This window comes from Gymnogyps californianus, chromosome 5 (genome assembly GCF_018139145.2).
Source record: "Gymnogyps californianus isolate 813 chromosome 5, ASM1813914v2, whole genome shotgun sequence".
NCBI classification, from domain to species: Eukaryota; Metazoa; Chordata; class Aves; order Accipitriformes; family Cathartidae; genus Gymnogyps; species Gymnogyps californianus.
In genome coordinates, this window is record NC_059475.1 from 10,324,362 (window position 1) to 10,350,776 (window position 26,415).

General features: G+C 39.2%; 1 protein-coding gene across 2 annotated transcripts; it reads left to right on the forward strand.

Moving 5' to 3' along the window:
* Window positions 1–2,844: 2,844 nt before the first annotated feature.
* Window positions 2,845–9,613, forward strand: OLFML1 (olfactomedin like 1). 2 transcript variants are annotated; one of them, XM_050898091.1, is made up of 3 exons: window positions 2,845–3,149; window positions 5,207–5,495; window positions 8,659–9,613. In XM_050898091.1, exons 1-3 carry the CDS (start codon window positions 3,024–3,026, stop codon window positions 9,435–9,437), a joined length of 1,194 nt encoding a protein of 397 aa, XP_050754048.1. In that variant the 5' UTR covers window positions 2,845–3,023; the 3' UTR covers window positions 9,438–9,613. The 2 variants fall into 2 exon arrangements, with proteins under 2 accessions (XP_050754048.1, XP_050754049.1); XM_050898092.1 differs by having other exon boundaries at window positions 5,210–5,495.
* The last annotated feature ends 16,802 nt before the right edge of the window (window positions 9,614–26,415 follow it).

A 26,415-nucleotide genomic window follows, 5' to 3' on the forward strand; every position in this document is an offset into this window, starting at 1 on the left:
TATTACCTTAAGACAGGACTTGCAGTCATAACTTAAGTCAAGCATGTTCCAAACTGCAGGCAAACCATGATAGATTTTGTTTTACACAGATACGCAATTTCTCCCTCCACTAAATAAAGAAATTAATCTATTGAATCCTATAGTCTTCATCCCCTGACCATTACCTTAGATTATTGTGATAGACATACTAAACTCAGAGAACAACTCTGAAGGATTCCAGGTTCACCTAGGAGGTTAGAAAAGGGATAGTTTTTCTGTGTTCTTCCCCAGTGCTGAAGCTGATTATTTTGTGGAAAAGAAGACAGTGAGTGCACTTTGTCAAGATGTTCCATAGGACATAATCAAGGATGACTATACACTTCCTAGGGTGTCTGTTCTCAGTGCATAATTCTTCAAGGATCCAAGCAGGTAAGCTTTCCATCCTCCCAGGCAGAAGTTCTGGAGTAAAGTGAAATAACACTGCAGTGGAGAACCAAGTATTAGCCTCTCTGTGCATCATTGACTTTGCCTGTAAATAGGAACTGGCAAATCGTTTACGCCTCTTAGGATAAAGCAATATTAAAAGAAAAAATACTTAACTGTGCACTTCTGTGAAATTTGCCTGTAAAGACGCATAACCGTACCTCGCAACAATCAAGCAAATGCAGGTAAAAATCTGCCTGCTGCAACGCATTTTCATGAATTCTGTCACAAGTCACATGCTTACACACAAGGCAGTCAGAAAGAAAAGGAAAGCTGTGTAAATGTGAGAAAAAAAACTGTAGAGAAAGAAAAATGGGGGGGGGGGGGGAAGTGAAGAGGTGGAGAATTCTGATAAAAAGAAACAGAGACATCCAGTTTGGTTTCTGTCTTGGTTCAGGTGGGATAGAGTTAATTTTCTTCTTAGTAGCTGGTACAGTGCTGTGTTTTGGATTTAGTGTGAGAATCATGTTGATAACACTCCGATGTTTTAGTTGTTGCTAAGTAGTGCTTATCCGAAGTTAAGGACTTTTCAGTTTCCCATGCTCTGCCAGCAAGCAGGTGTGCAAGAAGCTGGGAGGGAGCATAGCCGGGACAACTGACCCGAACTAGCCAAAGGGTATTCCATACCATGGAACATCATGCTCAGTATATAAACTGGGGGGAGTTGGCTGGGAGGGGCAGATCTCTGCTTGGGCATCAGTCAGCGGGTGGTGAGCAATTGCATTGTGCATCACTTGTCTTTTCTTGGGTTTTATTTCTCTCTCTTTTTGTTATATTCCTTTTCATTACTATTATTATTATTATATTTTTTATTATTATTGTTAGTATTACATTTTATTTTATTTTAGTCATTAAACTGTTCTTATCTCAACTCACAAGTTTTACTTTTTTTCCGATTCTCCTTCCCATCCCCCTGGGAGTGCGGAGGAGTCAGCGAGCGGCTGCATGGTGCTTAGTTACTGGCTGGGGTTAAACCAGGACAGCTTCAGAGACAAAGGGAGCTTTCTAACATCCTAACACATGCGTTTTCTAGCCAATACAATATTAGCATAGCCACTTATATTTCCATACAAGGCATTCAGTCATGGAAATTATGATAAAGAGTAAATAAAAATTGCATCAAATGCAATAGACTGATGTAAGCTAATCATAATTAATTTTTAAGTCATCTAAGTAGAATTATTGTTCTGAAAGAAGAGACCTATCAAGGACTCCACTAAATTGACACAGAACTGTTAAGGATATTGATTTTAGGTGGAAAAGTACTGGCAAGAGAAGAGGGGAAGGGAAAGGAAAAAGATTTTTTTTTTAAATAATTTTATCTATGGTTTTCAGTCCTACTGTAAACAGGCTGAATAGTGAAAGTGAAAACAATTGCTTTAACTTGTTTTACAGTAACAGCTGTGGGTGTTGAAATAACTAGAGACATTATGTATCAGATCTTCCTGTGAAAGAATGACCAGTGCTCCACTGACTTTGGATCTATGCTGACTTACACCAAGTACATAGCTGTCGTGGTTTAACCCCAGTCAGCAACTCAGCACCACGCAGCCGTTTCCCCCTCCCCCTCCCAGTGGGGTGAGGAGGAGGAAAGCAAAGGAAAAAAAAAGTGAAACTCGTGGGTTGAGATAAGAACAGTTTAATAACTAAAGTAAAATATAATACTAACAATAGTAATAATGAAATATAATAATAATAGTAATGAAAAGGAATACAACAAAAAAAAAAACAAAAAAAAAAAGGAAGGGGGGGGGGGAAACCAGTGATGCACAATGCAATTGCTCACCACCCGCTGACCAATGCCCTGTTAGTTCCCGAACCGCGATCCGCCCCTCCCGGCCAACTCCCCCCTGTTTATATACTGGGCATGACGTTCCATGGTATGGAATACCCCTTTGGCTAGTTCAGGTCAGCTGCCCCGGCTCTGCTCCCTCCCAGCTTCTTGCACACCTGCTTGCTGGCAGAGCACAGGAGACTGAAAAGTCCTTGGCTTAAGATAAGCGCTACTTAGCAACAACTAAAACATCAGAGTGTTATCAACATGATTCTCACACTAAATCCAAAACACAGCACTGTACCAGCTACTAAAAAGAAAGTTAACTCTGTCCCAGCCAAAACCAGGACAATAGCGCACAGTGTTGGTCACACGGGAAAGTAGATGGGAGGAGAAAGGAGTGAAAATAAATTATTTTTATTTGTATGTAATAAAATTTGGCCTACAAGCTTCATGTGACTCAGTACTGAACATCTGGGATTGATCACAGGATCACAAACTGGAAAGCAGTCATCTGGCTTCTAGAAATAAACACATTCAGTTCCTCTTCCACAACTTAATTTTTTTAATGATAAACTGCAACAGCCATCTTAAGTCTTTTTAATACTTGCAGCCACAGTATTTTTAACTTTTTAGTAATTTTTAGTATTACTTCTTCAAATCACGGCATCAGACAACTGTTAAATTTCATTTAACCCTGGACCGGCAGTAGTGTTTGGGATTGCCCTCCACACACACACACACACAATTAATTCACTACTATTTTGCTTCAAAATTTTACAAAACAATGGTAGTCTTGCAACTCCGATTTTTATTAGTTCCATTCCTCACAAGCGTCATGGGAGCGGCGCAATATATGATGCAAGATGCAGCTCTGATGAACTACATCGACTGGCGTTTCCTATCTTTAGAGGTATGTGCTAGCTGTATCATTCTGTAATACTGCCTAACTGCAAAGAGGTTTGAAAAGGTATGAATGTTCTATGTGTGTGAACACAGAACAGTTTGTATGATAAACAACATCAGGAAGATAAATTTTCAGCTTTTCAAATAAATAAGTAAAACTGTAGCTAAACCTTTAACTATAACGATTCCTAATTACCCCATCATTATTTATTGCAGGATATAATTTCATAATGTTATTTTTTATTCTATTATCACTTGTATTTTTTTACGACATCAGTGAATGTAGCTAAATATGCAAATGTTTATAGTAGATGTCACAGTCCATCCTAGGGAACAGTATAACTATATTCTCACCAGTAGAAGTGCTGTCAAGTATTAACAAGGAGATAGAAATCTATCAGGTATTTTTCCTATGTACAGATGAGGCTACCTGGAAAAGTAGTTTAAGACACATTTGTGTAAACTAGCAGTGTATCTGCACTTTTAACTAGGAGTTGAAATAATCCCCTTACAGCTGGGAGACTGAAATAGGTATTTGCTTTCAATTAATTATATAAAAGTACCAGTACCTGCTTCTTTTTCTGCAGTAAAAAACTACCAGTACTGCAAAATACCTTTTCAGTATTGGCATGCTGTAATCATAGTTTATCTTAAAACATTAACATATCCTTGGCTCCTGACTTGCATTGGCAGACTTTTAGAGAAGCTTTAACTTGTTTGATCTCGCATTCCCTTTTTGTACAAAGCTCTCACTGGTCTTAACTTCACAACACAGAAGGAACTGAAGGATTAGCCTGGTATTCTGTTCCCATTGTGTAGACTGAGATTTAAATTTTCTTAGCCACTATAGGAATTACTTCATGTGGTAATTTCCATTCATTTGGCACCCATTAAAAATGATGCAATTCCGCCTGTGGCATTTGGTGCAAGGGGCACCAAGCAAAGAACAGGAAAAAGGGTGAGGCAGATATTGAAGAGAACACTTGAAAACATTTGAAATAAACTTTTTGTAGAAAGTAATTAAACAGCTTCCTGGGGACTTATGGTCAGTATAAATGGGGGGGGGGGGGGGGGGGGGGGGGGGGGGGGGGGGCGGGGCAGGGAGCACACACAAAAACCACACCTCGCAAAACAAACAAACAAACCACCACCACCAAGTTTACAGAGAACACATGCATACTGCACTAATCATTCAGTAAACTCAGACATTCCCTAGTCAAACACCACCTTAAAACAAAACACCTGAAATCTGTGCATAAAACACCAAATCAGAACATCCAGTCTAGCAGTTAGATCTACCACGATTGTGTGTTTGGGCTTAAATACTGGCTCAATTTCCTCATCTTCCCAAAGTGGCAGTTGGGCTTCTATTTTCAGGCCATCTATGACCTTTACAGAAGCAGCTGCATTACAACAGAGAAATCACTTTCCTCACCTTTAAAAATGTTGATAATTTGAATCTAGGTGTAAAGAAACATCTGTATTTTTTTTTTTAAATACAGCCAACAATTTGACAAAAAAACCCCAACCTTCTCAAATGTAGAGATGTCAGTATTTCCATTTGCCATTTTAAATGGATGAAAAATAGCCACACTAGATACTGCCTTGGCCAGAAGAGGTGTACTTATGTGAAATGTTCACAGTTGTAGATTTCCTGCAGAAAACTTTTTGAGACTGCTTCACCAGTGGTCCTACAGAAGGAGTTCTAAAAAGTTTCTGGAAAGCAAGTAATCAGAGATCACATGCCCTTAAGTATCTCTGGCTGTTTCCGCCAGAGCGCTTTTCCCTCTTTATGCAGCAAAACAAAGCATCTGGTTGTCAGTAACCACATCAAGAAAAAAAAAAAAGTGTATTTTTGTCCAGAACTGTGAGTGCTAGTGCTAGTCTAATATGTCCTCTTCACGTCGATATACAGCAACAGACCATCAGTTTGAAATAGATGGGGGGCAGGGGGACCGGAAAGGACAGAATAGCACAGTTTTTAAAGTAACCATGAATGAGGTTGTAATCTATACAGAATATACACATAAATCCATGTATTTTCTTCCTGTGTTCTAACTCAAGAAGAGGCTGGAAAAATGCAACCAAGACATACGGGATTACGTGGAAGAATTCCGAGACTTTTCAAAGATGGTACTGTCACGCCTGGCAGGACTGAACAAGTACAAGGCTGAGGTTAAAAGTGGAGTAGAGAATTTGCTAACAAGAATTGAACGAGTACAAAGGGACATTGACTATTTTGGATCTGTCACAGATTCTAATACATGTACAGAAGTACATGAAGACCTGGTGAAACAGCAGTTATTTGAAGAAGCAGAAGAAAAGAAGAAACTTAAACTCATGCTTAATGCAAGTAAGAACAGTTTACTTTTCAGAACTTTGATGTGAACGAGCCAGTCCCCTAGCCAAAGCATGCATGCTGATATAGGGATAACAGATTTTCACAAGTTATGTGAATACCACAGATAATCACATGGGGTTTTGGCTGTGTAAATGCTAGACTTAAAAAAAACCAAAAACAACCACACTACAAAAAAGGTATGGGAGAAGGAGGGAAGAAAGTACAATTCAAACATTTATTTTGCAGATACTCTACTGCATATCAAATTGATTCTTTGGAAGCTGCTTTTTATTATAAAGTCATTTAAAAAACCTGTGAAGGTATGCTTTTGCAAAGTCCCAGAAAAAATGCCAGTGCATTTCTGAGTATTGCAGCTATACCAAGGAATTAATGGTGGTCTTTGTTTTTTGGAGTGGGCAGGGGTCAAAATCTCAACTCAGAAGTGAACTCACAAGTTAATAAAAAGACTTAACTGACTTCTACAATTTGCATCTGTTTTACTGTCCTCCTCTGTTATTCTTTCTCTCCCTCTCCCCTCCATGTACTTTATCAAGAGAGCACACTGGCTTAGCTGCAAGCAAAGCTCAGTTCTGATTTGAAAATTAAGTGTTAAGGTACCTAGTATGAAGAATATATACACAATCTATACCTTTTTTTAAACAAATTAAGTTTTATAAGTATCTTTACCTTAAGAAAGTTGAGTTATAGATGTAAATTACATATTGTAGACATTTGTAGTTGGTTTCCTTTTCATTCAAAAGTAGTAAGAAATGAAAAATAAACAATAAGAAATATAAAATGCCATTTTTAAAAAAGCCAGGTGAAAGATCTTTAGCATCATCAGTTATACAATTCCACTAACTTCAACAGAATTAGACTGATTTAATTTTACAAATAAGTTTACAATTTGTTCCTTGAACTTTTCCAGCAAAAGAGTATTAAGGCAGATGGTAACAGAAGCAATCACCTATTCTGCTTCTAAGCTCTAATCCTACACCACAACTGAGTACTCTGAATATCAAGATTTCTTTTTTCCATACATAGATTTTTCGAACATTAGGCATTTTTTTGAGAGGCAGAGAAATTTTGGGATTTTTAAACTGACTGTGGTAATTATTGAGAATTATATCTTTCTGAGAGTTTCAGAGGGGAAAAAATTACTTCCTTTTTCCCTTGTTGGAAATTACTACTTTTAATTTTATTGCAGCAGTTCATAGCAACTTTACTTTTGTCAATACTGGTCAGATGCTTGTCCTGTTGAAGTTGATGGCAAAACTAGACCCTGTGTACGTCTTACAGCACTTAGAAAAAGTAGCAAGACCCTCAATTCTAGCAAATAGCAGCTCTGCTTCTATGCTATCGTATATTAACCGGAAGTTACGATTATTTTTGCTGAGTTGCTCCAAAACTCTAGCAAAAAAATGTTTTTTTAAGTCCAACTTTGTTACTGGTTTTGGTTCGAGTTCACACAGACTTGCAAATAACAATCAAGGAGAATCACTGTTTTTACATGCAGTAGTTGATACCTCATCCTGCTTTGGGTGGGAAACAGGAAATTATCTTCTGCACATTTTGGGGTATGATAAGAAACAGTGGGCTTTGAAGGTATCATTGTGGAGAATGTGGAAAAATTTTGGTAAACTTTTTGCTCACTCTGAATGTCTCAGTTTCTCAGCCTTCCTCCAAGCTGTTATGAAAGCCAAGGAGAGTTAAAAATCTTCTCAAGAAGAGAGACATTATTCATAGATTTCAGATAGTAATCTGGTTATTTCTCCTGCAGAGGAAGATGTTGCTAAGGCTCGCTAGGTATTTGGATTCAACAGTTTTAAGTTTTTAGAATCTGTCTAATAAATAAACATTAGTTTTGGGAAAGCTATTGTGGCTTGCTCAGGGAAGGTGCATCCAGAGTGAGGACTTCCAAGGAAAAAATCCATGCTGTAGCAGCAATATCCAAATGCCTTGGTTAGAGGGTATCAGTACACACAAAGGACATAAAGGTTGCTTTCTGCAGGCAACTGGAATCTTGCCTACTGACTTCAATAGGTTCATATCAGGCCAAATAGGGAGGCTGGTTTTGCTTTCTCCATTTCATCTACTGCCAGAAGTTCCTGCCTTAGGGCTTTGTTTGTTCTGTTTACTAAAATGGCTTCACTCCACTAAAGGCAGTTCTTTAAACTTCAAATAGTGTGCCTTGTAATTTATGACTGCCTTTGGTAAACAAGCTTGTTAATATGCTTTGCAGTAGAGTTTTTCCTGGAAAGGATGGTACTTGATAAAGATCTTAGTGTCTAAATGCCTGAGTCTTCACAAGCTTGGTGCTTTTTGGTCTTAAAGATCTGTGCGAAGCGCATACAAAATGTAATGAAGCCAAAACTCTGACTCGCTCCCTGCCGGTGCCAATTTTATCCCTACAGTGAGGTAAACAACTATGTAATTCCACCAGCCATGCTTCTAGCATAAGAACTGATAACACAGACATCATACCAGTTCATTTAAAGACCACTTTAATGTATGGGAATTCCTGATTTTGTGATCTATATATTTGTTCTAGTTCCTTTGTGCTGCAGGTGGTGGGAAGGTGAATGGCAAGATAACTTAGTGTTTTGTCTTTCTGCTATGACGATCTATTTTTATTTGTCTTTATATTTTAAATGCAAAAAAAGAGGCTAACAGAGGATAAGAGAATTCCTGAAACAAAAATACTATACACATGGCGTATCAGGAAAATGGATTTTAATTTGTATGCCTTCAATAAGAAATAAATTTGATTCTTTGACTGTGTTGATCTAAAACAGAAGTCACTTCTCTGAAGTAAAACTTACAGCCCTGTAAAAGAACTGGCAAGAATAATCATAGAATCACTAACTGTGCTCTTGGTCTCCTCTCAGGTACACAAATAGAATCCCTTTTGGAGAACAATGGTCTAATAGAGCAGAAAACAACACACTATGTGTAGCTGAAGATATGCAGTTTCCTTAGCAGGAGACGCTGAATGTATCATATAAAATTAGCTTCAACACTACCTACCATAGTCACTCTGCTGATACCTTTACTGATATATTGACCCTGGCCTTATAGTTGGATTAAAAGGAAACTAAGTAATTCAAAGAGAGGAAACTAGAAAATTCACAGATATTCTAATATTTTTTTTTTGTCTTTGGGTGTTTCCTTGCAGGTTGTGACCACAGGCTTGCAGGCATTAAGTCCCTAAAGGTAGTTAAGAAGACTGGAGATAAGCATGGCTCTTGGATGAAAGATCCTGGCAAAAAGCATACAAAGATTTATTTATTAAATGGTTCTGTAAATAATGTTATTTTGGAATTTGCAAATATCATGACATTCATGGAAAGCAATCATACACTAAAAGCTCGCAGAGTCACCTTGCCATTTCCCTGGGAAGGAACTGGCCACATCATATATAAGGGTTTCCTGTTCTATCACAGATATGGCTCCTTAAATGAGATAATTAAATTCAATATCCAGAAAAGAAATATAACTGACCAGATGCTACTGCCAGGGGCTGGAAGGATTCCTGCCTATAAGCTTTCTCCGTCTACAAAAATAGATCTTGCCATTGATGAGCAAGGGCTCTGGGCAATCCATGCAGAACCAGAGACTGGAGGAAACATTGTAATTACTAAAATCAACCACATAACAATGGCAATAGAGTACACTTGGGACACATCATGCAATAGCAAGGATGCTGAAGCAGCTTTCATGGCATGCAACACACTCTATGTTGTCTACAACCTTCCTAGTGGAGGCACCTCTCGCATACAATGTGTTTATGACGTTTTGGATGCTGTAAATCCTTATGAAATCCCAGTACTGCGTTTTCCAAAACATCAGGGTAGCCATTCCACTATACATTACAATCCTAAAGAAAAGCAACTCTTTGCTTGGGGTGATGGATCCCAGATCATTTACAAGCTTCACACAAAGCAAAAAGTTTAGAATCTTTAGCAACTTTTCAAATACACTTAAAAGCTAGCAGTCCAATGTCAACATGGTCATTAAAGTGTATTAAGACTACGTTATTCCCATCTGTTACAACTTTCATCTATTTTACAAAAATTTAGGCTTACATACCCCAGTGATCTTAAACTGATGTCCAATTAAGAACACGTAAAGACTCCATTAATATGAATTACATGATGACTAAATACCACACATGTACACCCCCCCCCCCAAATTAGTCTTAAAGACTAAGGTTAATTAAAAAAAAAAAAAAATCCATCTCTGACATGTTCTCTTCCTGTCAAAACCATGTATTTTGCTTCAGTGCCACAGAAATCAAATCAGAAGTCCTTCCTGTCCAATACACATTATCTGACAACCTTCACTACCCTGAAGCTCACTGTAGGAAGCCTTCTTGTAAGCACTGTAAAATCACATGCATCCAGAGAAATTATCTATAAAGTTTTAACAGGAGAGGTTTATTATATCACAAAGCATAAGAGTATACATCCTCACAAACATGGTTTATTTTTAACATACAGTTCTTGTACATTACATCAAGGCTATTCCTAATCGTTGATCTTCTAGACTATTTCCATGGAATTTCCACATTTTTGTTATCCATATAGCTGTACAGACCACTTTTGATCCTGCTAATACATTAGCTGCAGCTAAATATTCACTTTTATCCGCTTCAATTTCCCACCTTTCAATTTTTTTCAGTGTATCACTGCTTGTGTGTCAGAAGGAATGTTCCTAGATGATCTGTTCTGTATCATACATTATTTTAAAATGTTTTACATATCACTCTTTGTTTCCTTTCTTATTAGTCCTCTTTCAGCATCTAGTTGTGAGGCATTTTCTCAATACTTCAAATCACTTCCATTGCTCATAGCGGAATCTTTCTCATCCTATCCTGTGACTCCAGCAAAATACCTGTACAGAAAAGGCAGCCCTGAGGAGCACAATAGTGCAAGTGAGGGCATGTCCCTGGTCAGTCCTGGTTTTGTGAGTAACAAATAAACTCCCGGTAAATACAAACACATTTTTATTTCAAAAATAGTATTTAAAAAACCAAACAAACCCTAGACTTCTACTTGTGAAATACAGGTACTGGCTGTAGTTTTTGGATTTTAATGACAGCTGCATTTCTGTTTAATAACAACAAAAAAAACCCACAAAAAATGGTGCTTGAAAATCAATCCACAGCTGTTTCTACAGAAAGCCCATTTTGTTCTTTACACTGAAAGGGCTGTTGTTCTCTTTAAAAATAGCTTCAACAGAACAGTCAAACATCAGGGAATGATTTTGAAAAGGAGTTCCAGAATACAACTAAGAGCGTATGGACTGCTGACTTGCAACAGTGCTACTCTGCTTTTAGCAAAAGAAACTATATCATTCTAAGCAGCCTTAATGACTATAGCATTACTTTGTGTTACAGAAGCCATAGGAAGCACAGTTAAAGACATCCTCAGGCTGAAAGTAAGGTGGGCTGGCACTGATTTCCTGTGTGACCAGGGGTCAAAGGCAGATTCAACTATTTGGCCTTCTACTCCTCATCTGTAAAATTACGAACACAGAAATACAAAATGGTATTAGCCACCTTTGGAATGTTTTGAGATCTTTTACTGCAAAAGGATGTGTAATTTTCTTTACTTAACAAATAAATGCTTTTGATGTAAATATGGATTGAGTCTGCTCTTTAGAAAAGGTATTCTTGGAATATGCTATGCGCCATGCTATTACAGAACAGAGGAAGCCTATGTTATTATTCTATATAGAGATTTCAGTAAGCAATCCTCAAAAAGTTCAGGCAGGGTCCTCTCTGAACCTTGCTGCTCTGGTGTCGTGGTTTAACCCCAGCCGGCAACTAAGCACCACACAGCCGCTCGCTCACTCCCCACCCCAGTGGGATGGGGGAGAGAATCGGAAGGGTAAAAGTGAGAAAACTCGTGGGTTGAGATAAAGACAGTTTAATAGGTAAAGCAAAAGCTGAGTGCACAAGCAAAGCAAAACAAGGAATTCATTCACCACTTCCCATCGGCAGGCAGGTGTTCAGCCATTTCCAGGAAAGCAGGGCTCCATCACACGTAACGGTTACTTGGGAAGACAAAACGCCATTACTCCGAATGTCCCCCCTTTCCTTCTTCTTCCCCCAGCTTTATATGCTGAGCATGACGTCATACGGTCTGGAATATCCCTTTGGTCAGTTGGGGTCAGCTGTCCCAGCTGTGTCCCCTCCCAACTTCTTGTGCAGCCCCAACCTACTCACTGGTGGGGTGGGGTGAGAAGCAGAAAAGGCCTTGACTCTGTGTAAGCCCTGCTCAGCAATAACTGAAACATCTCTGCATTATCAACACTGTTTTCAGCACAAATCCAAAACATAGCCCCATACCAGCTACTATGAAGAAAATTAACTATTCTAGCCAAAACCAGCACACCTGGTTCATGATGAATCCTAGAATGGTTTGGGTTGGAAGGGACCTTTAAAGATCATCTAGTCCAACCCCCCTGCAATAAGCAGGGACATCTTCAACTAGATCAGGTTGCTCAGAGCCCTGTCCAACCTGACCTTGACTGTTTCCAGGAACAAACCTCTGGGCAACCTGTGCCAGTGTTTCACCACCCTCATCATAAAAAATTTCTTCCTTATATCTAGTCAGAATCTACCCTCTTTTAGTTTAAAACCATTACCCCTTGTCCTATTGCTACAGGCCCTATTAAAAAGTCTGTCCCCATCTTTCTTATAAGCCCCCTTTAAGTATTGAAAGGCCGCAATAAGGTCTCCCCAGAGCCTTCTCTTCTCCAGGCTAAACAACCCCAACTCTTTCAGCCTGTCTTCATAGGAGAGGTGTTCCATCCCTCTGATCATTTTTGTGGCCCTCCTCTGGACCCACTCCAACAGGTCCATGTCTTTCCTGTGCTGAGGACTCCACAGCTGGACGCAGTACTCCAGCTGGGGTCTCATCAGAGCAGAGTAGAGGGGCAGAATCACCTCCCTCGACCTGCTGGCCACAGTTCTTTTGATGCAGCCCAGGATACGGTTGGCTTTCTGGGCTCCAAGCGCACACTGCCGGCTCATGTCCAGTTTTTCATCCACCAGTACCCCCAAGTCCTTCTCAGCAGGGCTGCTCTCAATCCCTTCATCCCCCAGCCTGTCTTGATGCAGAGGTTGCCCTGACCCAGGTGCAGGACCTGCACTTGGCCTTGTTGAACCTCGCAAGGCTCAGATGGGTCCACTTCTCAAGCTTGTCCAGGTCCCTCTGAATGGCATCCCATCCCTCAGGGGTGTCAACTGCACCACTCAGCTTGGAGTCCTCTGCAAATTTGCTGAGGGTGCACTCCATCCCACTGTCTATGTTGTTGATGAAGATATTAAACAGTACTGGTCCCAATATGGACCCCTGAGGGACACCACTCATCACTGATCATCCGGCCATTGAGCTGTTGACCACTGCTCTCTGGATGCAACCATCCAGCCAATTCCTCATCCACCAAACAGTCCATCCATCAAATCCATCTCTCTCCAATTTAGAGAGAAGGATGTTGTGGGGGGCCATGTCAAAGGCCTTACAGAAGTCCAGATATATGACATCCGTAGCTCTTCCCTTGTCCACTGATGTGGTCACTCCATCACAGAAGGCCTCTAGGTTGGTCAGGCAAGACTTGCCCTTGGTGAAGCCATGCTGGCTGTCTCAAATCACCTCCCTGTCCTCCACGTGCCTTCACATAGCTTCTAGGAGGATCTGTTCCATGATCCTCCCAGGCACAGAGGTGAGGCTGACAGGTATCTTTCACTACATCAGGTTGCTCAGAGCCCCAGCCAACCTGACCTTGAACGCTTCCAGGCACTGGGCATCTACAACTTCTCTGGGCAACCTGCTCCAGTGTCTCACCACCCTCATGACCAGAGGCAGTTCCCTCAGCCTGCCCTTGTGTGCCATGTGCCCCGGCCCCTCACCTTCTCAACAGCTGGGCCCACACCCCACGCATCACTGTCTTTCCTGGACTGGGGAGACCAGGCGGGGACAGCCGAGTCCAGACACAGTCACCAAAGTACTAAATAAGAGAGGAGGAAAGCATTTGTACTGATATTTTCTTGGTTTATTGTTTTGGGTTTTTTTAAATTGTTCATTGCCCAACCTTGAAAAGAACTCCTCGTGAAGCGGCTAGAAAGGACCTTCATGCTCAAGGCCAGCACTTCTTCCTGGCAGAACTGCACTCTTCTGCTTCTCCAAAGGAACAGCTGTCTCTCTAACTTCTTTGCTTGATTTCTTGCTATTCTTCATGCACTGCTGTGGAGGGTCTGGCTTCATCTTCAACCACCCATCGGGCAACCTTCTCATCCTCAGACTGAAGAAACCCCACCTCCAGGCCCCAGGGACCTCAGTGGCCCTCTGAGGGACAACTCCTGTTGCCCTGGCACAGCAGCCTGGTGGAAGCCAGGTCATCTCATCCCCTTTCCTTGGGGCTCAGAGCAGAGGAGATGGCACCCCTTCAGGAGGGGTGGGGGTGGGGGAGGGGGTGGGGGATGGGAAAGAAGGGCTCACACCACCCGTGGCAATCAAGACAATAATTGTTGATGCCAGGAGAGGGAACGGGTGAGCCCACAGGACGGCCAGGCACGGAGGCTGGGCCTCCCAGCTGATGCCAGGTGCAGAGGCTGGGCTGATGGTAGGGCGCTGGCTGGGCGCTCCTGCGATGCCGTGTTGATGGCGTCATGGAGGGGAGCCCTGGCACGGTGTAGTGGTGCCAGGGGAGCCATGCTGGAGGTGGATCCACTTCCATCAGTTCTTCTTGGTCTTCGGTTGGATCCACCTCCATGGGCTCCACACCATCAGCCACATGAGTGACGGCCATCGCTACCATGCGGCTGATGGTGCCCCTCCTCTGACGCTGCCTCCTCTTCCTCCGCCTCTCCTGCAGCCGCCTTCTCTTTTTTTTTTTTCCTTAATACCCGGGGATATTTTTAGTGTTCTTCTTTAACACAAAGTACGGTCCGATTCCTGCGCTCATCTGGGAGTTTGACCAAGACATTTCACCACAGCTATGGCAAAGACAAAGAAGAACTGATAACACTTCAGTCTTGCTCACGCTCTTCCTGGAACACAACATAGATTAGGCTACTGGTCCTGCAGCATGGAATAAGCTGGCAAGCGGGCTGTGGGTTGGGGTAGCATATGAATTTTGTGGACTGTAGTGACAACAGTTTCTTGGGCTTACAGCAGCAATGACATAGTTGAGAAAGAGTCACGTGTGTGAATATGGTTTGTTCTGCTGATCAGTTAACATTCAGGTAAGAGAAAGAAGGCATACTTTCTCCTCCAGCTTTCTGATAATCTCATAAATATATATGGATTTGATTAATTTTCATAACTGGTAGCACACAAATAGGTATTTTGGAGAAAGTCAGAAGAAACATTTGGTTAACTCTGGGATGACAAAGGGCAAAAATAAGGATGGTTTATTCAGAATCAGAAAGGAAAGAATCACAAATATCTGAACCGAATAATCTGCTCTAAGATACCAGTCTCTAAAAAGCAAGGACAAAGCGCTGTTGGCAATGTCATGGTAAGCCATGACAAGACTGCAGGAAAGAGGGCATTGGCTTCCAGTTCAGGTAGATGATGTGACTGATTGTTACCATGGGAATGAAATTGGTACAAGGAGATGAACGCAGAGAAGTCTTCCTCAGGAACAAAAAACACACGAATGACAGTTTATGACCTCTACCTGCACTATCTAGATAACATCCACTATTGCCCTTATTACTCAAGTCCTTTCACGGTGCACTTTCTCCATATGCCTGTTTCATCTGAGTCACTGGCTTTTTGCTTTTTCAGTGCTGCATTTTCATTTTCAGGCTCGACAGACAGGTCCTCTTGGGTTGGCTCTTCTGCTTCACTGCAGCTCTCAGAGTGGAATCCAGCATTCTCTGCTATGACAGCAGGATCGTCATCCTCCTAACAACAGCAGCACTCCTCAATGCATTGGCTGTGATAAAGGTCCCTCTCGTTTTCACTGATGCCAGTCACCTCATCCTTTGTCTGCCTTAAATCATGACCGCCCCTTCCCGTGATGAGATCAGATAGCAGGGTTTCATTGCACAGATGCTCCTCATCTTCCATGCCCTCCATTCTTTCTGCCAGCTCTTCTGCAGACGGCTGGCTCAAGTCAGGATAGTCTACAAGGATTATGTCCTGTTTGTGCTTCCAGCAATCAGAATTATCATAGACAGGAGGGTTTTCAGCCCTCTTTGATTTATTGACACCTGTATGATGAATTTAAGCTTTCTGACAACAGTGTGCTTTCTTGTTTGGATTTTAAGGGTGCCAAGGATCTGTGGACTGTATGCTAAAAGCAACTGCTTTACTAGTATAGCAGAGCTTGATGCTAGGAGCATGGTGTAGATTATGCCAGTATAACTAGGTTTATTTTTACAGTGCCTATCAGAGACATGCTTGTTTCTCAGAAAATAATCTTTCTCTTTTTCTTCTTCATTTCTATCTGCCTGGATCTGTAGGATGACAGCCCCTTTTAGCATTCATGCAAGCAGCTGCCATATAAGAAAAACACACACAACACGTTTATTACGGATGGGTTTATCACTAAGCAGTGCAACTACTACATGCTTACTGTCATCTCACTATGTAACAGTGCATGTTTCCCACCCTGTGTGCTTGTCACCAGTTAGAGGACACTGCTGCAAAGTTGTGCACGGAAGCTTAGAAATGAAACTGCAGAACCAAAACCATTAAGATACAGCTCTCCTGATACTGAAGAAATAGCTCCTCCCAAAGGCAAAAACTGGGACCTGTGGCTCTTTAAGTTATTTGAACTTTTCATGTTTTTGCATTGCATATAAGAAGATAACACTTTTTTATTATACTTGCACTATATTGAGCCCTAAGCCCAGAAAAAGGAATATACAGTCCAAGGAGTGCAGTTACAGAAAACCAAACAAAAGTGCAAACAAGCTCCATTTACAGATGTGGAGGAACTCCAGCATGCAGGCAAGGCAGTAGTATGTGCTGGGGAACAACAGCAGGGTGATATCTAGCTGGAGAATCGGCATGTTGCTTGGCATCACTTAGAGCGAGTAATGAATTTCAGTATTCATTGATAGACTATGATGGTCACTGCTTATGTTGCATTATATTGGTAAGAACTCTGCCCATACCATTTGTTTCTCTCCTAAACAGCTTGATTTATGTCCAGATTTCTTCATGATTACATTTTCACCCATTTATTTCTATTCAAAGCCTAATCCAAAGCCTGCTGGTGTAACTGAAAGTTTCTTTCTAACTTCTGTTGTGCCTCCATAATGCCACACTTGCATGTCTCTACAAGAGTCCTAATGTTTTCTTTTCTTTGTTTAAAAGTGGGCTTATCTGGATCTCAAAAATTGGGCAGTATTGGCATGAATACTTCGGAAAGTGGATTTGGAAGGGAGGCCAAATTTTGCTCTTATGGACATCCCATGAAGCCTTGTTCACACTAAAAGGGGTATCAAAAACGTCTATCAGTGAAGAAGTTGACCTTTCCTATTAAATGTGCTGGAAAATTCAATGATGTCATTACTGCAACTACACAGGGCATTTAGAAAAACAAAACGTTAATAGCTGCCCATGTTTTAAGGGATAATACTGAATAACTGACCCTGCACAAGAACTAGCAAATCACAAAGGGAGTTTCCCTAAGAAACAAGGTCTATAAGAAACAAGTGTCTTACAGTGGGTTACTGTAAAACATGTATGAAAAAAGACAAATATTGGAGCTTTGTTAATTTTGCTAGTATCTTAAAAGTGTAAAATTATTTTCTGGTGATTAAAGCTAACAGTTTATTTCAAATGAAAAATGTTATACTCAGTGACATGAAAATAATGTCACCTGGAGGTTATATACAAAGTGTAAAGGGGGCGCACATACATGCCCAGTATGGCAGGATTCTCAGTATTAGGAGTGGGTTTAAGTTACGACTTTCCAAACATTTTCCAACGTTGTATGTGCAAATATATGTGCTATGCACACACACATATACATACATATATAGTCTTAAAAAAATTCTATTGGTGATATCTGGGGATTACTCAGTCATCTTTCCTGCTGTTCACACTGACAGCATAAACCATTATATTAATTTGTTTTGGAATTAATTATTGCAAAATATCTCTAAAAGATTCTGTTATTTGAAACCCCTTTTAAAATAATTTTGAACAAGTAAATATCATTATGTGGAAAAGGTTAAAAAAAAAAACTCTTAAATGCTCTCTAGGTAAGCGTCTGTATCTATTACAGATAACCATCTGCTTTTCCTTTTTCCTTTGAGCTGACTTCTCAGTGGGATTGATCCATGCAGTGAGTCAATCCCTAGCCCATGATTACAAGACTGCGGCTTTTGTTTTTCCTTTTTGAACAGTTTCTTAAGAATAGGGGAACAAGGGAAAAAATAACTGTGGAGGATGTTTTGTAATTTTATACACCTTTAGAAGTATCTCAAGAAGTAAATACTTTTGAGGTGGTTAATTTTTGAGAGTTCCTAGTAGACACTGAACTGCTTTTGTATTTCCCAATACTGCTTTCATCCAACTAATGACAGTATGAAACATCCAGTATTTGGGAGCAGCTGTAGAAATACCCATCTTAGAATGTGTTGGGACTATATCTGCCTGTAAAGAAAAATACACCTTTGTTTCTGACTTGTTCACTTAAACTTCTAGAAATAGAAAAATGTAGGTGCTAAATGAATGTTTCTGTCCTCATAAAATGAAAAAGCAGTTTAGCTAGGGTTGTTTTTTTATTCCCAGAGTAAACATCTTCTAATTCATCTCTGCCTTTCTTAAATAAACCAATGATACACAATAGAATTTGAGTATGTTATGGTCTAGGTTTCCTTTAAATCATATGGGGTTTAAAAAGTGGAAATATCAAAATTGACAAAAAATGTCTTAACCTTGAGAGCTAATATGTAACCAATCATGTTTTTTCATAATGCCTGTAATATGTTATGTTTGTTTGTACACAAGACTGTCTTGACCTGTTTTGAGTAGTCAGGCATCTCATTTTTGTTCAGACCTATATGGAGTTTTGGATAAACCTGCAAGAATGTGCTTTTACAAAGTAAATTTTTTTAAGAAACTCTTTGATATTCTGGAGTAAATGTGTTTATTTACCAGTATGTGCAATGACTGATTTTTGTATTTTCACATAATTTACATTGTGTATGTCATAGAGGTTCCAGTGTTTGTCAATACAAAACATTGTGCAGAAATATTAAACTTAATTTGTTTGAAACAACTATGTCTTTCCCTACGCAAGGTCAGAAATACCTACACAGAATATGGAGGTTATTTGACATAAGGAGTTTCCAGTGCTGTTTAAACTATATTTTTACCTTTAACACTAATATGAATTCAAAAGCAAAAAAACATAGCCATAGAAATTTATCCTCACAGTCCTGACTTTACCAGATCGGTAGTCATTTTCAGCCTGTAAGTCTTCTCAAACTGTGAGCTCAAAGATTTGAAATTGGTACACACTGTAGAAACACTCCTCTTACTCACTTTCATGAAGAGGACAGTGAGATTCCTAATGAACACAGGCCGAGAAGAGGCCCAGTTGTTTGCTGCCTTAGGTCCCTACCGTCCAACTATCATGTCCAGTTCCTGCTACCTAAGTGCTGTTTTCTGTGAGCTAAACCAACTCTTTCCAAGTCTAGCTGTTGTTAAGGACTGAATTTTTGGCCTACACATTTCTACCAAAATTAGTCTGGAAAACCGTCAGAAAAACCTGGGATGTAATTCAGTAAGGACAAGAGCAAAGAACTATACTTAGGCAGGAATGATCAACTGCACAATTACAAAAAAACCCAAGCTTCAAATATGTAAAAAGCTATTGGAAAGCAGAAGAGAAGCATCTGTCCTCCATATCTCTGATGGGCAGAAATAATAGAAACTGCAGTCAGGTTAGACATCAGAAAATTCTCTGACTACAAGGCTAGTGAACCTTGGCACAGACCTTTTTATCTTAGAAACTTTCAGTGACAGGAGACTCGCAATTTCCTCTGTCAGGAACAATACAGGTTTGGGTAATCTTGCATTTTGACAGGTGGTTGATCACAACAGTAGTTACCAGCAGAGAGGAGGAGTGGTCTCTGGGCACTATCTAAGCCATCCTGGCAAGTTAACTGAGAAAAATGAACATATTGTCAGGTGTCTATTTGCTCTCTAGGAATCTGTGCCCCTCCTGAAAACTGGTGAAGCTCCAAAGGTGAGAAAAATCACTTGACTAGCGCAACCTTTCTGTATTTGTACATGGGACACTTAGTCTGTGTGATCTGATGTTGCATTCATTTGCTTTGAAATATGTGATCGCATAAAACCATTGAAAAATAGATCATTTTATAACTCTTACCCGGGTTCTCTTGTCCACTGTTTGTGATACATGAGGTTAGAAACAATATTTTTGTTAGGATGTCCAAGTAAAAATCATTTAAATAGAGGATTATTGCACTAGATTGTTCTGTGACCTCCAAGTTAACCATAATTTTCTTAGTTAGCTGGAAAAGGAAAGAATCCAACGTATGAACACTAATTGCTAATGCAATGAGTTAGATCATAAACTTCTTACATGTTTATCTGTTATCCAAATACTATTTGATAAGTAATCCTCTTTACAGTATTTTTGGGACCAGCACTGATCTTATCTTTTGTACTTTTTTTTCTGATCCCATGTAATGTCTAAAATTATCTGTAACTGTTAACAAATACCCAGGAAGAATTAAGCACTTTTGTGCGTTTTTAAATATAGTTTTATCAGAATATTTAACAACACGTGCTTTATTGAGCGTATTTGTTTTAAACAACACGTGCTCAATTGTTTTTTCTTTTAAAGGCCCAGTCATATACTGCTTGCATTATCACTGTCCATTTACTTCAACTGAGGATTTGAAGATAAAGTGTCAATGTAATTTCCTGTGTACATACTCAATTTGAAACCAATACTGTCCCATGTGGACAAATGGCTCTTCCTGTAAGAGCTACAAAGACTTACTTTGGCTTTATGCTCACACTGTATTTTTCCAAAAGCAATTTTAATGTGTCTGCAAGATGCATGCCGATTTAATGCCAACTTTCCAGTGCCACATGTGCAGTTGGTAAAAACAACTTTGACAGAAAAGGTTTTCTTTAGAATAGGTGCAAAACCTGATTTAAACCCTTAGCTCTTCTTTATATGGATCCAGAAAACTGAGGGAACCATCTGAAATCAGATATTTCAGTCCCAGAGGCAATCAGCTCTGAAGTGTGTGCAGAACTCGTATGACTGTGGAAAATGTTATCTCCTATCAGGATCTCAAAAAAAATTCTATTTCAGTAATCTTTTTAGCAAAAGCAATTTTGCTGAATGCTACGAATTGCTTGTTTTCTCCCCCATTTTGGAAGTTAGTGACTATATCCAGAAAAAATGCATTTCCTATTCAATTGTTTGGCCATAAAATGCAAACATAAAACTTGCAGGATTAACGACAGCACTAAAGTCAAAATGTATTGCTCTAAGTTTACAGGACTTGCATGTAGACAAACTGAAACAGCCTCCAGGCTACCCTGCATCGTTTTCGTTTCATGGCATTAGTATCATACGAAAAATAACATTCCCATCCTTGTTGCACATTTGATACAACTACATTCCTAGTTGGTCTTGTCAACAAATAATTTCTTATTAAATTTCAAATAAATATCATTCATTCCCCAACTTATTAATACCATAACTTATACTTTGAATAAATCTTTTTCTTATCAAATTTGTACCCAAAACAATATTTGTTTTACTAACCAATAGGTATAAAGGATGTACATTTTTTCTATCTAAGCAATTTAAAATATGTTAGCAATGGTCATATACTTGTCTGTTTATGTTTTTACATGTAGAAGTGCACATACATAAACAGGAAAAAAAATAAGGGCACACAACTGTACAAATATAAAACAACTCATATATGCCATTGTAGTTTTCCAGGTGAAATCAGAACCCTAAACCCACACATCTTAAGCGTATTTCATACCCTGAAACACAGCACCTCCTTTTTCTTGAAGAGCAAAAGAGATCTAATCTTTTTAAATGAAAACATTTGAGTTCTCCCTGCCTACCACCATCCAGCTCCTCCTGCAACATAAACCACCATAGGTTTATCAGACAGAGCACAGCACTGAAATCCAGGTGGCACAATTAAGTTGCAGTTGATTTTGCTAGCTATGATTTTAGTGACTCCCTGTAATGGAGCTATAAGGCAAGGAAGGTGCTACTTATCATATCCTTCCAGCTAAAGCAAACTTTTTGGTGAAATATTTATATTAACATTTGCTGTCATGATATTTGTCTGATATTACTCACTATGTCAAATTAACTTCAACACTGTACTAGTATTCATAAAAATCACATTTTAATTTCACCCTTGTTTGTGTCTGTGCTAAAAGAATTCGTTTGACTGTTTAGTGAGGACATAAAACATCACATGACTGACTATCCAAGAAAAACAATAAGGAATGTTCATAAACGAGATATGAATACTTTTTAAAAAGGAATGTGGTATGTACACAGAAATGGAATCCTGATATCTGACAATGCACAAGCAAGACAAAGGAAAAGCTAAATTCATATCCTTATTCATTCCATTACTTCAGGGAAACAAATATTTCATCTGTGTACAATTGTACTGAATAAAGTCAGCACTTTAGGTTCCCTATGAATGGTCAGCTAGGCTTTAAGACCGAACAATACAGCTGTGTTTTTTAAAGGAGCCTAAAAGAAGTGAACCTTTTTCTGAATATATCAGCTAAAAAGCACAGAACAGATCTTAACAGCAGGAAAAAATTGTTTACAATAGCAAAAGGTGAAACATTTCTCAGGCTGAACCTGTGAGTCACAATTCAGGTCTGAATGCAGAAAGCCACTGTCTTAAGCTACAGTTATGACAGGAATACAGTCATCATCATACCAGCAAGTTTTTGATACTGAGGTACTTCTTTTGGTTTGACATAAACTCTTATTTAGGAAAAAATGAAGGATTATGATGATTATAAATATGCAAAGAAATCTAGTTCCACAACAAGAGCAGAGCACTCCTGCTAAAACAAATATCAGAGCCACAATAAAGATGACTGACCATAATTATTTCCTGCTCAGAGAGGATTTTTTGGGAGACAAAAGCTCCTAACTACTTATTAACATAACAAGTCAAAGACAGTTCACATTAAGAAGCTGCACAGAATAAAATAATATGTTAACACACAGTAATATATATATCTTAACTAAGTTTTAATGTGTATAATAAAATTAAACTGCAAATTACCTGTAAAGGCTTGCTAACTGCCCGAGTGTCAAAATTCACAGTGAACATAAATAACTTTTTCCATAAGTTCTGTTTTTATTTGGACTAACAGAAATTATGGTAAAGCACAGAAGAAATGGTTTTAGTTTTTAAACAGAGATAATCTTATTTAGAGGCTTATATAGCTGCAATCAGTGTGAAATCACAACAGGATTCAGAGGTCATTTGCAGTGAAACACAAGTTTTCTCAGAATCAACCGAAACTCCTGCAGCTGTGGCACTGGGATCAAACTAAAAACAACCCTTCTGAGAGGGTTCATGCCAGTACTTGACTTGGTTCCCTACCAGCTCCAGTCCCAATGTGTTATAAAGGTGCATGAAGGCCGTACAGCTTCTGCCCCCAATTTGTAGTCCAGTTCTTCTCCCAGAATGGTACAAGTAAGGGGCAAGGGGGCAGGTAGGAAATGCATGATTCATAAAGAATGTCTCTCTGATTTCCTAACTGGAAATGTATATACACGCAGCTCACAGTGAAGACTTTGGTTTGGATTTGTTTACCTCCAACTGTGGAGATATAACCTGAGACTTTAGTTTGTGGTAAGATCCATATATCTATACAGGGGCCATAAAGTGGACTAGATATGTATCTTGATTTGAGTGAAGAGGGCAAGATGATTTGTTTTGGCCACACAAGAGAAAGGAGAATTTTAAAGTGGCTGACGCTATTTATAATCCCCCAGTAATACTTTTAAATTTACATAAAATCTGACATGAATTCAAATATTCATCATCTTATATTGACTTTCTTTCTTGACAATTAGGTCTAAATTTATAGGCAATATATTGGAAAATTAATTAAAATGGCTGTAGTCAGGTTTTATGATATCGGACTTTAGATCCCTATGCTAGTTAATAAAAAAAAAAAAAAAACCAAACATATCAGGAGACATTTTTCTGGTTACTTCTAAAATCTAATGAAAGTATAGTGACCAGGATGTGGACAGTCATCTACAAATTAGGCTTACAGCTCAAAGCCAGGGCAGAGAAAGGAGACACATCAGCCTAAAAAAAACCTAAGAGTGAAGAATTGCTGAAAACCTGCAGTCCGGCAGATAGACAAAATAGGTTTTAGGTGCTAGATCAAGTTTCAGAAAAACACAAAGTTTATCTCTGAAGGCAGAGAGAGGAACAAAGGGAACAGGGAAATGGCTATAAGTCAGACTACAGAAAGAGTCAAGAAGAGCTCTTTGACAGGAAGCTTGTACTGTGTAGAAACAGGCTACATGCCCCCAGAGAACCTGTAAATCTAGGAGTTCCTGTTGCATATGTCAGTCATGGTCAATTACTCCTAATTTCCAAGCTATGCATGCGATGGTACACATGTATAGGTTATCAGCTACTGGATCCCAGACAATTATTAGAGATAGGGACCTGCTGCTTTTTTCTGTTGTTGGCTTGTTTTTTGGGGTTGGGTTTTAGGGCTTTTTTTGCAATAGATTTTCATGACTGCTTACAGGCTGACCCTTAAGATAATTTTAAGATGTGTATCAGCAAAGACTCAGTTATACTGTTGCCCACTCTTCTTTAATCTCCACAGAAGTTATCATTCATCCTCTATGAAGCCACATCTTAGGAAACACCAGAAAACAAGGAAAGAAAGCCAATCAGTAAACAAATCAAGAGCTCAGGCATGTGACCAAGTTCCTGCATATCAGCTGAATCACAATAACTGACCTCGCCTGCTCTGGCTAATGTAGAGGTTAGATCAAAGTGGCTTAAGCCAATCTTCACTGCCTGAGAGTTGCAACAAGTCACATATGACGACTCATTTCTGCAGCTAAGCAAACACAGAGTATTTTGTTATATTAGACTAACTGAATCATAATACCAAACAGCATTGACTGGAGCTGCCAAGGTCTGCCTCTAGAACAAAAATGAAGGCATGACTTACTGCATCTGTATGTATGATTATGAGAAAAAGAACTGTGTGATAGCAACCATAACAATTAAAGACAGGAACAATCAAGAGCGTTATCTGGGAAAAAGAGCGGACAGAGACCCTTGTCTCCTGGCTCAAAACTTGCAGGTAAGATGAACTTGGAATTTTTCTGCTGTTATGGTCTCTCCTATGTTCAAAGGTACAGGATTTTGTGTGTATTTTTTAAATAAGAAAGATCTTACCAAAAAATATATCTTACTTGAATCAAACTTAAATGCTGGCTAGAAGCTTTCACGAAAAGATAATAGAACAATGGATATCTTTCAAGTCAAGAAACAGCTTAATAATGTCTTATGTAATTCACAATACTTTTTAGCACATCTTTTTTCTCCCATTTCTTAATGCAACAAATTTAGACAAATGCCAAATCCCCTAATGTTATGAGTTCAGTCTGACTGAAACAAGTCCCATGACTCAAAATTGCCTCAGTAAAGGACATGGAATAACAGCTTATATGGTACTGTATTCTCTATCCATAAGCATGCAGTAACTTACAGTATAAGCTCTATTTTCCAAGCTGCAAAAAGGTGGCCTTTGCCTGATGGTTAGAGCAAATGCAGATGTTTTAAACAGCTGTGTCTGCCTGAAAAGACTGCACCTCCCCTCCATTAGCTTCTAATTTACTATGGTAGGCTTGCCAACCCAAAAATTATAAAATGCCTCAACACACGGAGCTAGTATTTACCTGGTAGCCAAGAACGTTCATTCTAAAAACTCAAGATCACTCATGCCTGATTCAAAAGCTGAACACTAGATGGGGGTATGTCCTTGTAGCACCACTAGCTAAATTTAGTTACAGCTGTCTCGGGCATAATTCCAATTAGTTACATGCAAACGGCCAGATCAATGGCTTGTTTAAATGTCTTTTAAAATGCTGAACAAAAGTGACAGTACGTTCCTGAAAGCCTTTTTTAAGAACTGCATGTGTACATGAAAGCTTCTGGAATATAAACAGAAGACTGGAGAAAAAAAACCCAGCTCAACAAGTATAGTACTCGCTCACAAAACTATTTATATATTAAGGAATTTTTTAAAAGTGTATTTCATCTGTCCTAGTAAGAGATACCTGAAAAGACGACTTTTGTATCATGTGTACTGCTACAGAACAGCTGATGTTCTAAACTATGAGAAAAAATATTAGGTTCTGTTTTAGTATCAAGTAGCTGTAGCTGTCCTGCAAGATTCCAAAAAAATTTCAAGTCTAATTTTATGTAGAGACAAAATATCTTTATTTAAACTCTCATCTTGAATATTTCACATTACTCCACCAAATAATAACAGGGACAAAAACCCACAACCATATCTTACCTATTTAAAAAAGAGCATACCACATATGTTAAAAAAAGGTTTCAAAGGATAAGAGAAGGTTGTGCACCTTATCAGAGGAAACTGGTAACATGACTGGCCACAGATCTCTGTTAAAGATAAGGCAGGCTACACTTTCTAATGAGACGTAATGGATTAGCTGTATGGAGTCAATGGGCAAGGATTCTCCAATAGATGATTTCCTGTCTACAGCTGATTTAACCAAATTTACATGAAAGGCAATCTCTAAGCATTTACATGGATCATTTTTTTCACAAACAAGAGATTACACAGTACTTGCAGCTTTCACAGTCCTGCATCACAATGTTTATTCATTGTTTTAA

What these genes read in the sequence shown, in the direction of transcription:
- OLFML1 (XM_050898091.1), top strand. Translation starts at nt 3,024, where the DNA reads ATGGTAGTCTTGCAACTCCGATTTTTATTAGTTCCATTCCTCACAAGC. An exon ending in GGCGTTTCCTATCTTTAGAG is followed by an intron (nt 3,150 to 5,206) that starts GTATGTGCTAGC and finishes TTCTAACTCAAG; the next exon opens with AAGAGGCTGGAAAAATGCAA. An exon ending in TAAACTCATGCTTAATGCAA is followed by an intron (nt 5,496 to 8,658) that starts GTAAGAACAGTT and finishes GTTTCCTTGCAG; the next exon opens with GTTGTGACCACAGGCTTGCA.